This window comes from Caenorhabditis remanei, chromosome II (genome assembly GCF_010183535.1).
Source record: "Caenorhabditis remanei strain PX506 chromosome II, whole genome shotgun sequence".
In the NCBI taxonomy this organism is placed as follows: Eukaryota; Metazoa; Nematoda; class Chromadorea; order Rhabditida; family Rhabditidae; genus Caenorhabditis; species Caenorhabditis remanei.
This window is the reverse complement of record NC_071329.1, coordinates 17,075,505-17,093,190: the sequence shown is the minus strand read 5'-3', so window position 1 is coordinate 17,093,190 and position 17,686 is coordinate 17,075,505. Positions and strand designations below refer to the sequence as shown.

Below are 17,686 nucleotides of genomic sequence, written 5' to 3'. Positions count from 1 at the left end.
GTTATTACAACGACTAATGATTTAAAATGCTAATTGATACGTTGTGGTCGTGGGGGACGTTGGGAGATGCGGAATTTTCAAAATTTCGTGTAGTTTTTCAATATTGAGGTTTCTTTTATTGCCATTAAATATGCAGGTAGCTCGATGGTTTGTAAGAGTTAAATAACGGGCACCAAACTCCATTTGCTCATTTTTTCATAACTTTTTTTCTTGTTTTGTAAATACTGAATAACATTCCAAACACATTCCAGCCTTCTAGCTTCAATCCTGATCGAATTACTCCGCCCAGAAAAGTCGACCCAAGTCTCATACTGACCCCCAAATAGTCTGGGTACACCAGACTCAAAATACTATGATCTTCAACAATCCCTCTATTTAAGTAGTTATGATTACTTTTTTCAATGTAAAAATCAAACAAAATTTTGTGATTAAGGGTATTTGAATGTAATTCTGTTAATCAGAAAGATCATAACAGAACCAAAAAAAGGACAACTTCTGATAAGATTATCAAAATAGATTTTGTCAAGAAAGAAACATAAAGTTAAGGAAAAAACTTTGATAGCAAACCTGCATTTACGTGAAACTTTGATATATAACGAGTTATTTTAAGCAGACTTGTCACGGCCCGTAGCCCGGCCCGGCCCGCTCGGCCCGTTTTGAAACAGTTTTTGAAACATTTTTGAAAATTTGATGTTTTTTTGGAAAATTTTGGAAAATTTTTTGAAATTTTTTGAAAAAAGTATAGTTTTCGAGTGAAAATTTAAACTTGAATCAAAATGTGAATATATATGATAATTTAAGCATTTTTACTCTTTTTTTTCGAAAAATTTCAAAAAAAAATTGGTAAAAATGGGTACCCATTTTTGAATCCGGCCCGGTCAAGAAAAATCTCGGCCCGGCCCGGGCCGGCCCGATTTTTGACAAGTCTGATTTTAAGCTTTTTACTCGGATTGACAAATTGAATAACGTCTAGAATTTAAGCAAACAGAAAAAAACTAGCATACGAGATTTCGGTGCCAAAATGAAAATTTCAAAGAGTCACAAAACTGATATGATTAATTTTCTAGAGTTATTCTTAAGTAATCTTGAAATTCTGCGGTTCAAAAATTATTGTGCCCGTTGCAAAACTTATTACAGATTCAGCATCCATGTGAAATTGAAAGTTCGATATCCTATTACTTTTCATTGTAAAATAGTAGATCTGTGTCAATTTGAATGTCTGAAAATACACTTCCTAAAACAATTAAATGCGTTCTGTTCAACATAATAAATAATTCATTCACAATATCATCTATCTTGGAGACTACAAAAAGAACACAATGAAAGTAATAAATAGCTGGATAATTCCGGATAAAAATGATTGTGCAGCGTCAGTCGTTTGTGGTGCTTTTTTCGGTGGGATTCTAGTCGTTGGTCTAAAAAATATTATGAATTTTCATTATCAATTTTTTACGACTTACATTGGCATTGTGCATAATCCACTTTCATTTTTATATCCCTTCTTGCAACTGGATCCAGGCTTCACAGAATTCTTTTTCAAATTCCACATTTTGAACTGCCCCTCATCTCCCAATACACACAGCATATAAGATTCGGCTGGTCCCATTCTCTTCGCACATCCAATATGTGTTTGCAGAGGATTCAGAAGTTCCAGAAGGCCGACGTGAGAATTTGAGTTTCCATTTGAAATAAATTCAAGAAAATGCTCTTGACTCATTTCGACCAAATTCTCCTCCACTTCCAATTCAATCGCTTCTTTGATCCCGGAATAAACTGTTTTTATAACGCCAAGTTACTCGAGCCTTTGGAGAAGAACGGGATTCGTCAAAAGACTTTGCAATTGAGACAAGAGAATCTTTCCACACCTGAAATAATGCATCAGCCATTTTGGGATTGATTGTTTGTCCTAAGCTTACCAACTGATGCATGTTCGGCACATTGAATTTATGGGCATATGTCTTTCTCATCAGATTCACATCTTTCACAAAATCTGTAGGATTCCCAAAAAAGGAAAGCTTACTATTAGATGAGTCTTCTGGAACACATAATCCATCTTCATCGGTGTACTTTGCAGCACATTGCGATCCCACCACGTTTTTCGCTCTGCTGACTGTGTCCATGTCGAACAACTTGGCTTTTCCACTAGAAAAAATAAATATCTCAACGTATCAGAAATCTGGATTGACCAACCTGGGTCCTATTACACAAATCATTTTTGTACTGCCCCCGATTACTTTTGGTGCGCATTGGATAAACTTCTGATACGGATTGAGTAATTCTAGAGAATCCAGTGTAGAGCTGTCACTAGTTGTAGTGTCCAGAAACGTAGTTACCGTAAATACTGTATTATAACGGCATGCCGTTATATTTTTCAACTGCCTCCGAGAGAAATTTTGTGGTTTCGGAAACTCATTAAAATTGAACAAAAAACCTTTTTGGACTTTCTATTTGCTGATCTAGAAGTGACCAAACACGTTGCTTCTAATCAGAACCGAGAAAAAATCCCCTGATAAACATTTTAAGGGATTCTGAGTAGAGATGGGGTCCCGTTATAATACAGGTGCCGTTCTATTACAGGTGCCGTTATAATACAGTATTTACGGTATCATGGTTTTCGTGCTTTTCTTGAAATAAGGATCATTCATTCCTTCGAAATCACTCAACGCGTTGAAGTAAGCAGATCCCAAGAATAAATCATGCCTCCATATTTTTCCAGACTGCTGCGAAATGTTTGTGTACTCAAGAGTGTCCAGAAATTGGAAAATTTCATTGCTCCAAACCTGTGAATTTATAAATTATTTTGTTAATAAACTTTTCTGTTTTCTTACCAATTGATGCATATTTGGCACGCTATATTTCTGAGCGTAGTCCTTCCGTATTTGATTAATATCCTCCAAAAAATATTTGGGATTATAGAACTTCTCATTGGCTGAATCTATTGCCACACAGACTCCTCCATTATTTTGATAGCCCCTATGACACTTTGATCCAGGAATTTCCTCCGATAGTCCAGTTGTATCAAACAATGTCAGTTCTCCTCTAAAAATGATATAATAATCTCGAAAAGTTAACTTTTGATTTAATGACTCACTGTGGTCCAACCAGGCAAACTGTCTTTGTTGCATTTGCTTTTTTATGAACTACTGGTCCACACGCATAAAATCTTTGAAGCGGATTGAGAAATTCCATAACGCCGTAATTATTAGAACGCATACCATCGATATGACTTTTCCTTTGATCGGAATTTTTTTCCGATAGTGCGTACATTTCTTTTCTAACAAGATCTTCCACATTCTCATACGTGTTTATTATTTCTGAGAATCGCCAAATTTTCCCAGCATCTGGCCAGGAGGAATCACTCCAATCGAGAATCTTGAGAATTTTGAAGGTCCTCACTCCATATCTGAAAGTTCACAACAATTGAAACCATACCGAAGAAATTCACATACCATTTGATGTATATTCGGAACGTTGAAGCGGTTAGCATATGTCTTCCTTAATTGGTTGATGTCGTCGATAAAATATTCCACACGTCCTTTATAATATTCCTTTCCTGGTTTAGTTGCAACACATAACCCGTCATCGTTTTTATATCTCTTATGACACTTCGATCCAGGAATGCTTGTAGATTTGCCAGTTGTATCGAACAGTGTAAAAGACCCCCTGTTTGATATTATCAGCTGTACAAAAAAATTATACCGACGTGCTTCTGCCACAATACTCTACTGTAAATATAATATATGTGGCCGCCCCTTCTAGAGATAGAAGACCGTCTGTTATTAGCCGACTAGGGAAGCTACACGTCTCGGTGGTTTCCTGTTTATTTACAGGGTGCGCCATAAATAGTGATATGCAACTTTGCGTCAGCTCTGACGCATGCACAGAAGGCGTGGCGCTACAGAATTATTTTTTTCATTTCCTTCTTTGTTTGTTTTTGTTTTCCCAAAGTTTCAGGTTTTAATTTTAATTTTAAAGGTAATGACGGCCGCTTCTCCATACCGTACCGCCATCATTAACTGTTCACGTCAAGGAATGACCCCTCCCATGATTGTTGAGAAGCTCGGAGTGCCCCCAATGCTTGTCCACAGGACAATCAATCGTTACAAACGTATTGGTACACTCAAGGACCTTCCGAGGAGTGGTCGCCCGATAAGTATTTCGACTCCACCTGTGATCAAAGCGATCCGAGAGAGAATTCGACGAAATCCGGAGCGAAGCCTAAGAAAGATGGCATCAGGCTTCAATATGTCACCTACAACCATGAGACAAATCGTGAAATTGAAGCTTAATATGATACCATATCGTATACAAAAAGGCGCCTTCTTGACTGAAAAGAATAAGCAGCTACGAATGAAAAAATGGGGAGCTCCTTCTTGGCACGCACAGTGGCAGTCATCTGACTACTGTGTTTACGGATGAAAAAATTTTCACTATCGAAACTAACAAGAACGGCCAAAACAACAGGATTCTAGCAAGAGACTATCGGACAGCATGCCAGAATGGAAAAATTCTGAATAAGACATCTGTGAAAGGGTCTTCGGCCTCTTGGTCGTTGGTCCCTTTCTTATTCTATCGCCCGAGTCTCCGTCACTCTTGTGGCACGCGCATCACGCGTGGGTGCACTTGAGTAAGAGAGACGAGGGAAGAAAAGGCACGCGGTGCCACGCCTCACGAGAATTACAACTTCTATTCAGTTCCATCACACTCAGGCTTGGTCGAGAAAAACTTTTCGGGAAAATCGAGAACGAAAAAATTTCTCGAAATTATTTTTCGGGAAATCGAGTACTCGAAATTTTTCTCGAAACTTTTTTTCGGGAAAATCGAGAATTTTCGAGAAATTCGAGAATTTTGTCAAACTGACTTCAAATGACTTAAAAATAAATATTTTTCGATAGATTTTATTTTTATTCATTAATGTATACTTGTTTTCACAGTTCGAGATTGGTACCCCATCAATTAAACGTTTTGCTGGAGAAACATCAGTTTCGAAAAACTTTCAGCACTCAATAGTTTTCTATTTTGGAGCACCGTAGGTTGAAATTGAGAAGTATTTTGTTCAAAAATCGGTTGAAACCCTGTAAAAATAAATGGAAAATTTCAAACTTTTGAATATTACTGTTACAAAAAATTTCCCGATTTTCTCGAAATTTTTCGAGAAAATTCCCGGTCGGGAAAAATTCTCGAAAAATTTTTTCGGGAAAATTCTCGTCGGGAAATTTTCCCGAAAAAAGTCGGGAAAACCGAGAAATCGAGTATCCCGATTTCCCGACCTCGACCAAGCCTGATCACACTGAAGGACGGAGGGAGCCAGCCCATCTGGAGCTCTCTCCGCCTTCCTTAATAAACTGTTAACCATTGTTTTCTGTACTTTAGACGGAAGGATACGGCAAAGTCCTTCTACGTTTACACATCCCATCCAGCTTCTGTCATGGTTTTTAGTGGAATCTGCTCAAATGGTAAAACTCCTTTGATTTTCGTGGATCCTGGAGCCAAAGTCAATCAAGAATACTACAGAGAAAAAATTCTTGAAGCTGGAGTTCTTCCCTGGGCCAAATCCTATTTCGGAAACCAATTTTGGACATTCCAACAAGACGGAGCACCGGCCCATCATGCCAAGAGTACTCAGTAGTGGTGCAAAGACAATTTTCCGGCATTCATCTCGGCATCGGAATGGCCAGCGTCCTCACCAGACCTCAATCCATTGGATTATTCTGTCTGGGGATATTTGACCCAGATAGTTTCTACAAAGAATTATGCCAATTTGAATGCTCTGAAGGCTGCCCTCCTGAAGGCGTGGGATGATCTTGACGTCAACTACCTGCGTGCCGTAGTGGAGACTACCCGAAGAGATTGAGAGCTGTAATTCAGGAGAAAGGAGGACGGATCGAAAATCATCATTGAATATCTATTCTGTACCGAATGAATAAATTTTTGTTAAAAGAAAAGATGCTTTGATGTTTTTGAAAAAAGTTATCGGGTTTTTTGCGTATATCACTATTTATGGCGCACCCTGTAGGTGGTTCAGAGGTACGCAGGACCCAATGCACAGTTACGCGGTTTAGTCTACAACCAGTTTACTCAAGGATAAAAGCTTGACACGAGGTCGGCATTAAAAACCTTTAACTGATCGTTAACGAGGTAAACTGCATAGAAGGCTACTGCGGGGGAATTCTCTATAGAGAATTCTCGCGGTTGCATTCTATGAGCTCTCAGCGAAAAAAATGCGTAACAAACATAATTCCAGTTAAAAACCAATGTTTTGAGAAAAATAATTAATTAAATTCTTTCACACAAAAAACTTTGGTTTTCAACTTTTACCCATTTTTTCATGTTTTTTGATTATAAAACAGTATCAACTCGCAAGTGAGAGTTAAATTTTACATTTAAAAAAATACATTTTATACCGTCTTTTAGTTAATTACAGTTGCTTTATAGTCTAAAAAACTTGAAAAATTAGGTGAAAGCTGGAAACCAAAGTTTTTATTTTTTAAAGCTTAGAACTTGACACAAAAGAAATCCTAAACACATCCTGAAAACTGGAAAAGCTGATGAACATTTTATTTTGAGAGATTTAAAAGTTCAATTTAAATTTATAATTCGCGTGTACATTCGCGTGTAATAAAAAAAAGGACATCTTGATAAACAATCGATAAAATCTTGATCAGATAAGATGTTTCGTATTTAAGAGGAGTAAATCTGCAAAATCGCACATATCGAACTTGATCTATCGTTCAACCATGCTCTTAATCCTACCACTCTTCGTCTTGTTGCCATGTTCCATCATTGCGACAACAATGGAGGATCTGCCACCGGACAATTTCGTTTCGGGCATAAACGAGTTGAGACGCAAATACGCCAAACAATATAATGTGCCAAATATGCACGAATTGGTAAGAGAATTAAGCATAAAACTCAAAGATAAGCATTGTTTTCAGATGTGGAGTGAGGATCTGCTCAATATTCTCAAACCTCTCGATTGGAGTGCTTCCTGGCTATACAGCGAAATAACTTGGAGAGACACTGATTTCCAATCTTATGAGGCTGAATTGTCTCAAATAGAAATGGATGCGATCGATTTTTCGAAAAAAACTCCAGAGGAAGTGACAAAAGCAATTGAAGACGGTAGTACTGGTACTATGAAAAGGATGGAATTGATCAATCCGCTTCAAAGGTTCATTGCGTGTTCTCCAAAATCCAAAAAAGGAGCGGTCCTTTTTGTTTGTATAGTAGGAACTGAGTGAGTCGCATAACTAACTTAAATAACTGATAATGTCAAACATTTCAGGGGGTCTTTTACACTGTTCGATACAACTGGTCAATCTACAAGCATTCCTGGATCACAATGTCATAGGAGATATACAGGGTGCGGCAGAATTACCCGCACAAGCTATAAGTGCTATATCTAAAAAAGTAAAAGTCAGAAAACCATGGGAATCAACAAAAAGTTTATTCATGACCATATCAACAATTATCAGCTAATATTGTTCCATCCGACCTCCTATCTTTTCGATGACAGCACGAAGACGTCTAGGGTAGGCATCGATGGTTGCACGCAGGTACTCCGGAGACAAAGCGTCCCATTCCTTGACCAGGGTCTTCTTCAGCGCCTCGATACTTGAGTGGGGTTTAGCGTTGACCTTGTTTTGTAAAACCCCCCAGATGGAGTAGTCCAAAGGATTGAGGTCTGGCGAGGACGGTGGCCATTCGTCCTTCGGGATGAACGCAGGCAAATGGGTTTCGCACCACTGTTGCGACAACTTGGCAGTGTGTGCTGGTGCGCCGTCTTGTTGGAACACCCAGCGACGTCCATTGAAGTGCTTCTGGGCCCAGGGAAGAAGTGTCTTTTCCAAAATCTGCGAAATGTAGACTTCTTTATTGATTTTGACTCCCTGATCGACAAAAAGCAATGGTGACTTGCCATCAGCACACACTGCTCCAAAAACCATCACACTAGCGGGATGAGAAGCTTGATGAATGGTCCTTCCGTTTGCAAAAGCTTCCTCAGATGTCTCAGCTAGTACTCGATGATTTTGAGGATTGAATTCGGCCTGTACCGTGAACAGCTTCTCGTCGGAGAACACTGTCACCAAGTGTTCACCATTGCGCGTGCGCTGAAGGAGTTTTTTTGACCTTTCGAGCCGTTTCTTGGTTGTAGCTTCCGAGAGAATGGCTGCTTTTCTTACACGGTAGCAGGTAAGTTTCAGCTTGTCTTTGACAATCCTTCCCATCGAACGTGAACTAATTTTCATACCTTTCGCCATTTTTCTGATGCTCCGATGTGGATTTCTTCTGATTCTCTCTTTCACAGCTTTAATCCGATCTGGAGTCACGACTGTTGGTTTTCTGCCTCTCCCACATCTATCCAAAAACGTGCCAAGCTTTTTGAAACGAGAAATCGAATCATAGACGGTTCTACTTGGGACTCCGAGCCGTTTAATAATGTCAACCGGAGGGACTCCTGCTTTGAAAAGGTTCAAAATAGAAGAGCGATGTGGACTCGGCGGTGCCATTTACCTAAAACAAAACCGATCAATCTGAAATTTGGCACAATGATAAAAAATGAAATAATTAACAAAAATTTAAATAATACGCGCGCCAGAATTGCGTCAATCGCCTTGCTTTATGGCGCCAAACTTTTGTGCGGGTAATTCTGCCGCACCCTGTAAAAACGAAAACGGGTTATGTGTTGCGAATAATCCAGAAAAGGAATCTTATCGAGGACACCGGGAAAATTTTATTGAAGACATTAACGAAATAAGAAGGTGGTATACTGATCGCTTTCACGTGCCAAATATGCATGAATTGGTAGGTGAATATCGCGATACGGCTTTGAATATCAAAGACTTCAGATGTGGAGTGAGGAACTTCTTGATATTCTCAAGCCTCTCGATTGGCATGGTGATTGGCCCGAAAGTCGGAGAACATGGAGATACACAAGAGTCGACTCTTTTGATGGCGCAGAGCTAAATATTGAGAAAGAAATGAACATATTGCTAGGGAAAAACGGTGAAGCAGGCAAGCAGGATCACATCAATGGGCATGATGACGACTCGTTCGGCATTATGGAGTTTCTCAACCCGCTTCAGAAATTCTTCGCGTGTGCTTTAATAAATGATACGTCAACCAATCTAGCAGTGCAAGTTTGTTTGCTAGGACCACAGTGAGTATCATTAAATTCCTTTTCTATTTTTAAGAAAAAATCTTTTTCAGAGGGAGAGTGGCATTGTTTGATACGAGCAAAAATCAATCTAATTATGTTCCCGGTTCAAAGTGTGACAGAAGATATAAGAACGACAAAAAATTGTGTGTTGCTCTTCGCCGATGGGATGAATCTTATCAAGGAAGTCAGGAAGACTTTGTTGAAGACGTGAATCAAATAAGAAAGCAATATGCAAATAAATTCAGCGTTCACAATATGCATCAATTGGTAATTAATGGAGAAAGCAAAGTTTCAAAAGTTGTTATTTTTTAGATTTGGAGTGAAGACTTGGTTAAAACTCTTGAATCCTTCGAATATACAAACCCGCGGCCAGATGCACCACAAACAACTTGGAGATACACGGCTATAACAACTTACAGCGAAAAACCTTATATTGAATATGAACTGAAAAAGTTCTTTGAGGACAGTGTAGAGAGTCAGGAGAAACAAATCGATGAACAGGTTGACAAAACTGTTTGGTTACTGGAATTTCTGAATCCTCGTCAGAAGTTTATCGGATGCGGCCCGAAACCCGACGGGAATCGCATGGTTATAGTCTGCCTAATGGGACCAGAGTGAGTTTTTTTTTGAAGTTTGTCATTATGAGGAATCGTTTTGAATTTCAGAGGTAACTATACACACCTCAATTCCACCCGTCTATCGAATGATACTCCTGAACTAGAGTGCGATGATGGTTATAAACAATATAATGGTTTATGCTCGATTCCAACCACAACAACGTGAGTTTTATATATTTCTTCAACTTTTATTTCTTTCCTTTTATTTTCAGAACTGAAAAACCAGATGAACAATCCTTCAATCCTGAAAAGTAAGATATTCAAAACAATGGCTTGTCTATATTTCATTTTTCCAGTCCTCCACAAAAAACCAAGCCAACTGCAGCACCTCAAGTGGCAAGTGCGGGAAACCAGATTCACAAGTTTTATGTCGTCATTTTCGTGGTCTCTTGGCTTTTTGCGTTTTGATTTATTGGCATTTGTTTATGATGAAATGAAAATTTGTATTTTGAAAATTTTATAGTGGAATAGGTTTCGCTACCAAAATAATTTCTGTCAATTGATATAGCTGAACAACGTTCAACTAACAAAACACAACAAAAAAAATTATACCGGCGTGCTTCTGCCGAAATACTCTACAGTAACAATACTATATTAAGAAAGGTTAGGGACAGTTTGAGAGCATATCGACTGGATAGAGCCAAAACAGAATTACCAACTATGAATTTACTTCGATTGCTTCTAATTTTTCTTTCATTTGTTGCAATCAATGAAAATTCTTTTGTCTCACTATCCGACGATTTTCTTCCGGAATTGAACAATTTCAGACCCGTATTCGCCAGTAATTATAACGTATCAAATATAAGACATGGAGAGACGCTAAATTAGAGTTGTATGAAACTCCAACTGGCAACACAAGAAATGTAATACCTAGACAGTGCGATCTGGAGCTTCTGAATCCGACTCAAAGATTTGTCTTGATATACCTTTACCTGAACTTGATCTACGATCCGTTTGAGAAATGATCACCTCAATTTAAATTATTCGATTTTTTTTTGATTTTTACATTGAAGGGCGCTATTGAGAAGATTTTGACAGGAAAAGTGGCGGCAGACAATGAATTCCAGAAGTTTATAAACGGTTGAACAAGTATTGAGCATTAGGTTTAGTTGTATTACGCAAGATACTTTAACTGTAGTAAAGATGTTTCCCTAACGATTTAAAGATCGAAAGTGTAGTAAATAACGCATGAGGGTCAAAAATTTCTTTCGACACTATATTTTGAACATGGAAATGAGGCCGGCTGTAAGTATGCGGTATTTCAGTAATTCCAATCCACACATTTTGAGGCAATCAAAGTAGGAGATGTATTCAAAACGGAACTTTTTCTAACAACGATAAATTAGCGTTTTCTGCATGTTCTTGATCCGTTTAGAATCAGACTTAGGACATGGGGAAGCAATAGAAGTTGCGTATTAAATAATAGGCCGAACATATATAAACCCGCGCTATCCCCCCGGTTCCCATATACAATAGTACTTTGCGGTAAGAAAAACAATTCAATCCTCCATAAACACTTTTCGACCTGGGATAAAATTGTGCCCTTCTTCCCTAAAACCGTAACCGAACAAACTTTTGCGTTTCGACTCCGCCGACTACCCTTACAGACCATTTTTCCAAAAATTTGAGCGCTGGACTCTTTGCGGGTCCTATAGCTCATCTTACATATTTATTCACCCCTTCTTGTTCTTATAATTTTTGCCCGGTTCTTTTTTTCTCTCACAAAAGATGAATAAACTATTATATATAATATAGCATATGACAATGAATTCGAGAGTAGAATTTTAAAATATCCTGAACAGCATATTGTTCCTTAAACGGGATCGGCGAAGTGCTAAAGATATATGAGCTGAAAATGATAGTAACCAAATAATTTTTCAAAGAATTACACACTCACGCGACACAGCCCTTGTCTTTGTTTTTTATATTAATAAACCAATAAAATGAGGGCATATATATTTTTTAATCTGCGTGATCTCATTCAATGAGGGAAAAGGTCAGCTTGACATTATTTCGAGCAAAATATCGGCAGAAACTTGACTGCGATGAATTTACTTCAATCGCTTCTCATTTTTCTGTCATTCGTTGCAATCAATGCGGAACTTTTTCCTTGGTTCAATTTCACAACTTCAAACAATTTTCGCGAGGAATTGAACAAATTAAGACGAAAATACGCCAAACAATATAAGGTGCCAAATATGCACGAATTGGTAAGAAAATGAACGGTATAACTAAATGATAACGGCTGTTTTCAGATCTGGAGTAAGGACCTGCTCACTATTCTCGATCGTCTCGATTGGAGTGTTTCCTGGCCAGAAGCCCGTATAACTTGGAGATACACTTCTCTTGAATCTCCTTTGTACTCATTGCGTGATATTGAAAAATACGCAACCGATTTTTGGAAAAAAACTCCAAAGGAAATAAACAAAGAAATTCAAGACGGTAGCACTCGTTCGATGAAAAAGATGGAGTTGTTCAATCCGCTTCAAAGATTCATTGGATGTACTCCAAAAACTGAAAAAGGAGCGGTCTTTATTGTGTGTTTAGTGGGAACTAAGTGAGTCACATAACTGACTAAAATAACTGATAATATCAAACTTTTCATGGGGTCTTTTACAATGTTCGATACAACTGGTCAATCTACAAGCATACCTGGATCAAAATGTCATAAAAGATACAAGAACAAGGACGGGTTGTGTGTTGCAAAAAATCCAGAAGAGGAATCATATTATGGAAACGTACGACATATATTCGAGGATGTTAATCAAATAAGGAAGAAATATTCAAAGACATATAATGTGCCTAATATGTATCGATTGGTAAGAGACATCTTCAATATTGGACGAAAAACAATTTTCAGATTTGGAGTGATGATCTTCTGAAAAACCTACAGAACATGGATTGGAATGATGGATTTAAGCGTGCTTGTATTACATGGAGATATGTGAAATTGAATTCTTATATCGAACCATCCATCGAACCAAGATTAAACACTTTCTTTAAGAAAAATCCTTTAGAGAGGCGATTATTCATCAGAAATTCATCTGCCACTACACTGGATAGCCTAGAGTTTTTGAATCCACTTCAGAAGTTCATTGCATGCATTCGTCAATCTAATGATATTAGCTTTGTATGCTTGTTAGGGACAGAGTAGGTTAAAAGTATATATAGTAGGTACGACTGAAAGTTTTAGAGGAAAATTCACTATGTTCGATTATTCTAAAAAATCAAGCGAAATTCCCGGATCAAGTTGTCACAAGAGATACAGGAATGATAGTGGAATTTGTGTTGCAATTAAACCAGAAGAAGAATCTTATTTTGGACGTCAGTCGGATTTCATGAGTGATATCAACGAGATAAGAAGACATTATGCAAAAGAGTATAGAGTTCCCAACATGCATGCATTGGTGAGGAATAACTACGTATTGCTATCACAAATTAAATGTTTTAGACTTGGAACGACAAGCTCGCTGAAGTTTTAGAGCCTCTCGGAATGGATGATGTGAGGGCTCAAGCTAAGAAAACTTGGAGATATGGAGCACTAAACACATATGACAATACTATCTATCATATTAAAGCGGATGTTACTCAATTTTTCGAAATGAATAGAACCGCAAAAAATGATCACATTGTCAAAACTTTATCGGACAAAGACACAATGGACAGATTGGAATTTCTTAATCCTCTGCAAAAAACAATTGCTTGTGGACGGAAAGAGGACGAAAGAGTAACTCTTATTATTTGTTTGATGGGTCCAGAGTTAGCTTAATGACACTCTAAATACTATTTGTAGTTTATGTATAATTTCAGAGGAAACTTCACAATATTTGATACGAGTTTTCAATCGCAGTCGGCTGCTGGATCAAAGTGTGATAAAGGCTATTACAATGAAGATGGCCTATGTATCGTGCAAATGTAAACTTTATACTAAATCGAGGATTAATTTTAAATTCATTTTACAGTCCAACTCAAGAACCAATCATTGACTACAGAAAAATGGCTGAGGAAGAAAGAAATAAAGCATCAACTGAGGAGCCAGAGCCGGAGCCACTTCTCGAAAATGGAAACACACAGTCATTGCGTTTTCTCTTCAGTTTTCTTATCGTCAAATGGTTTCATTCAGTATTGAACTAATAGATACAGTAATAAATATTTAATTAATAACGATTCCTTATCATCCTGTTTGAACTGTCAAAAAACAAAGCTTCCTTTGCAGAGAGGGATCTGAAATCAGCACATGGCGCTAGTCTCTTAATCCATTCTTTTGATTCCTATTCGAATTTGATTAGGCTTCAATTTAAGAAGATCCGTGAACTCTCGGCCATTTTTATATACACCACGTCTTATCTGATTGAGATCTTATCGGTGGGGTATCAAAATGAACTTTTCCAAAAAACTCAACTGATAAGGGAAAGATTAGATTGATAAGCTATTGATAACATCTTGATCAGATAAGGAGGGGTGTATATAAGAAGTGAGAATTCGCAGATTTCCTCAGTTCGAAGAAATTTGATCAAGTTGCGATGAATCTCTATTTATCGCTCCTACTCCTGGTTCCCGCTGTCATCGCCTATGGAGAGCGCACCACAACAATTGAAGTAAATCAGTGGACAACTGCTGCTCCTCCACCAGGGCCACCCGACAGTTTCCTTTTGGATTTGAACAATTTGAGACGCCACTACGCCAAAAAGTATAATGTTTCAAACATGCACGAGCTGGTAAGGAACTGGTCGAAAACCTGTATTCATTGAGAGTTTATAATTCAGATCTGGTCGGAAAACTTGGTCAATGTGAACGAACACCTCGACTTGTGGATCGCTCCGCCAGAAGAAGAACAACGTACCTTTAGATTTGGAATAATTGAGAGCTATGAAAACGCAAACGACAAACTCAGATCAGATATAGATGAGTTTATGAAGAAAAGTGACCGAGAAAAAGAAGAGTTAGTTACGGAAAACAGAGGACGCACACTTTCTGCACCGGAGTTTCTCGTTCCACGTCAGCGGTTCATTTGGTGTGTTTATGAAGTTTGTATATTGGGACCAGAGTGAGCAGATTTTTATTTAACCAGATTTTACCTACATCTCTAATTCAGAACACTCTTCATATGGAATTATCAGCAATTCCAAAGATCTAGTGAGCCTGGAGCTGACTGCTTAGACGGCTATGAGAACGATGACGGATTGTGTGTTTTGAAAGATACGGAAAAGAAATTTATCGACGGTATCAATGAGATCAGGAAGAAATATGCTGATAAGTTCAACGTACCAAACATGCACAAATTGGTAAGCAATATTAAAAATTAGTAATTACTTTTCAAAATGAGCTCAACGGTTTCAGACTTGGAGCAAGGAGCTTCTTGGAGTTCTCGAATCACTCAACTTGACCAATGGCGTGCCAACATCGACAATGAATTTCCGATATTGGATATTGCCCGCTTTCCAGTATAACTCATCATCGGAGTTCGAAACTAGTCTTGAAAATGACTACTTTTCTAAAAATTCAAACGGAAGGCGAGATTTTCTCGAGTCTGCCTCTCTTGAATCACTGGAATTTCTGATCCCTCTCCAAAAAGTTATTGCGTGTGCTGCAAAAAATGTGAAAAGAGAATACAAAAAAGTTTGTCTGATTGGTCCAAGTGGCACTCCCAAAATGTTTGCGACGAACACTGCCAGTATGACTCGAGATTTGACTCACAAATTGAAGTGCTCTGCGAATTACAAACGTGAAAATGGATTATGTGCCCTTAAAGATCCCGAGAACGTGTCGTATTTTGGAAATTCCGAAGAGTTTTTGAATGCCGTCAATGCTCAAAGGAAAAAGTTAGCGAATAAATATCATATTCCCAATATGCACGAATTGGTGAGTTGACACGTTTAAAAGAGTCGACCAGCCATCCCGATTGTTTTTCAGACATGGAAGCAGTCTCTTGCGACTACTGCAGACTCTCTAACTTGGCCGGATGACTCATGGACCTGTGCTCGACACGTTTGGAGATATGTTCCAACATTCTATAATGGGATCACGGAGGCTATCGAGGAGGAAGTGAATCACTTGTTGACTGAAATCCATCATAATGAGTTTTTGGAATTTTTGAAACGCGAAAATGAGACACATGTTGGACTTCTGGAACTGTTGAACCCTCTGCAAAAGCAAATCGGATGTACCAGCAAAAAAGGAGTCGATCCGTTTGTTCTCTGTCTGTTGGGCGATGAAGGTGTTTTCAAGTTTTGGGATTTGAAAAATAATGCAATTCCCGGATCAGATTGTCAACTCGGATATAGTAATCAAAGAGGCCTTTGCTCACTTCCAACGTAAGAAAATTTGAATAATTATCTATCCAATGGTATTTTTTTAGCAAAGCGAATGCCGAACCATCTGCTAAGAAAAGAAAAATCGCTTCGGCTTCCCGTGACCAACATTTGGGCAACGTTCCCAGAAAATAGAGACATCAGCCTTCACATGTCATGTGCCATTGTCTTAAATCACGCTTGAAAATAAATGTTTTGTAGAATCCCTTTCTTTTCTTACATAGTGACAGTATATTTTCACTGAATGATGCTCAAACTAAAAAAAACTGGCACATAATTCATGGCAAGAAAAAAATTAAAGTCTTATACACCAAAAAAAAAGTTAGCATCTAAAGTTTACTGTGGAATTGAAGGGTCCCTACCGCGAAGAACGGTCCCTACCGCGAAGAACGGTCTCAACCGCAAAGAATGGTCCCAAAATTTTGGGTGACACAACTTTCAGAATTGAATGGTCCCAACCGCAAAGAATGGTCAAAACTCAAAATATTAAAATTGTTCAGCAAAACTAATTTTTACTCCCCTTTTTACCTAAGCGGGTGGGCCAGTAGTAAGTAAAGGATTTTTATGGTACCGTTTTTCCGAAGGATTTTTATGGCATTTCCTCAAAAAAGACCTGCAAATTCTGTTTTTTGATACTTTTTATGAAATTTATGATATATTCTACCCCGGGAGGATTCAATCCCGCGTCTACCGTGATTAAACACAGCCCATAGGTAAGACTACTCGCAGCGTAACTGGCCGAGTCTTACAGGATCCGACACAAGAAAGAATGGTGGGGGAAGTCATAAAGAAAAGAAAGAATTCTGTTTTTGATACTTTTTATGAAATTTATGATATATTCTAAGACCCCCATGATTACTCACGTTATTCCTTTGACTATTCCTTTTGTTGAACCATTGTTGTTCTGCAGTCGTGTACTGTTGTGTATCGTTGTGGGCTCCGGGACACTGTTCTGGGGGCGTTGCTGTTCTTTTCGACTGGAAAGTAAAATATAAGTTTGTGAATTGGATAAGCTTGCATGAAGATGTAACTTGAGAGAGAAAGTAAAGGAGTTATAAAAGGGATATAGGGAACACAGCTAGATCGAATGAAATGAGAAAAGGAAAGAGCCCAAAAAGAGAGGACTACTCGCTGCTGGAATGAAAGGGACGACTGACTGTATTCCATCAGTCTGACCTCATAAGGACTAGGGGGCGTGTCTTATTCGTCATCACCTATTAGATTTCCCAGAACGATAAGTGACAGGTGTGAGTGTTTGTGGCAGAAAACACCAATAAGAACACAGGCCGGTATCTTCACGTTTGTAATTGTTGACCTCCACGTTCACATCTTGACCGTTCAAGATTCTCACAGAGAAATTTGATCAGGTTCCAAGTTGTCAGGATGATTGATACGGTTTTTTCCGAAATCCCCTATTTTTAATGACTGATAATATAGTGAATTGAGCTTCAAGTTCATATTCGGAGATTAGAACAATTTGTTCAAGAGATGTCAAAGTTTGAAATGAGCAACCAAGTAATGACGATAAGTTTCCCAGAAAACAGTATTCGCAGTAGTTTTTACATGTTTGAATAGAGGGTGTGAACTGGGATCATAAT

At 38.3% G+C, this 17,686-nt stretch overlaps 6 protein-coding genes across 6 annotated transcripts; 4 read left to right on the top strand and 2 right to left on the bottom strand.

Annotated features, from left to right (window-relative positions):
- Positions 1-1,303: 1,303 nt before the first annotated feature.
- Positions 1,304-1,717, bottom strand: GCK72_007583 (uncharacterized protein; the record flags this gene model as incomplete). The annotated part of the gene is made up of 2 exons (XM_053726312.1): positions 1,304-1,415; positions 1,461-1,717. The coding sequence occupies 2 exons, from the start codon at positions 1,715-1,717 to the stop codon at positions 1,304-1,306; spliced, it is 369 nt and encodes a 122-aa protein (XP_053590506.1).
- Positions 1,718-1,745: 28 nt separating this feature from the next.
- On the bottom strand, positions 1,746-3,189 carry GCK72_007582 (uncharacterized protein; the record flags this gene model as incomplete). The annotated part of the gene is made up of 5 exons (XM_053726311.1): positions 1,746-1,865; positions 1,917-2,142; positions 2,602-2,780; positions 2,829-3,039; positions 3,092-3,189. The coding sequence occupies 5 exons, from the start codon at positions 3,187-3,189 to the stop codon at positions 1,746-1,748; spliced, it is 834 nt and encodes a 277-aa protein (XP_053590505.1).
- A 3,548-nt stretch (positions 3,190-6,737) lies between these two features.
- Positions 6,738-7,406, top strand: GCK72_007581 (uncharacterized protein; the record flags this gene model as incomplete). The annotated part of the gene is made up of 3 exons (XM_053726310.1): positions 6,738-6,890; positions 6,936-7,237; positions 7,286-7,406. 3 exons carry the CDS (start codon positions 6,738-6,740, stop codon positions 7,404-7,406), a joined length of 576 nt encoding a protein of 191 aa, XP_053590504.1.
- A 1,387-nt stretch (positions 7,407-8,793) lies between these two features.
- Positions 8,794-10,185, top strand: GCK72_007580 (uncharacterized protein; the record flags this gene model as incomplete). The annotated part of the gene is made up of 7 exons (XM_053726309.1): positions 8,794-8,805; positions 8,850-9,160; positions 9,211-9,427; positions 9,473-9,774; positions 9,826-9,939; positions 9,990-10,028; positions 10,074-10,185. 7 exons carry the CDS (start codon positions 8,794-8,796, stop codon positions 10,183-10,185), a joined length of 1,107 nt encoding a protein of 368 aa, XP_053590503.1.
- A 1,790-nt stretch (positions 10,186-11,975) lies between these two features.
- GCK72_007579 (uncharacterized protein) lies at positions 11,976-13,911 on the top strand (the record flags this gene model as incomplete). Its single annotated transcript, XM_053726308.1, has 6 exons — positions 11,976-11,987; positions 12,033-12,334; positions 13,046-13,184; positions 13,229-13,536; positions 13,588-13,692; positions 13,740-13,911. The coding sequence occupies 6 exons, from the start codon at positions 11,976-11,978 to the stop codon at positions 13,909-13,911; spliced, it is 1,038 nt and encodes a 345-aa protein (XP_053590502.1).
- A 389-nt stretch (positions 13,912-14,300) lies between these two features.
- Positions 14,301-16,223, top strand: GCK72_007578 (uncharacterized protein; the record flags this gene model as incomplete). The annotated part of the gene is made up of 6 exons (XM_003107128.2): positions 14,301-14,495; positions 14,544-14,824; positions 14,873-15,062; positions 15,118-15,639; positions 15,691-16,091; positions 16,136-16,223. The coding sequence occupies 6 exons, from the start codon at positions 14,301-14,303 to the stop codon at positions 16,221-16,223; spliced, it is 1,677 nt and encodes a 558-aa protein (XP_003107176.2).
- Positions 16,224-17,686: the final 1,463 nt, after the last annotated feature.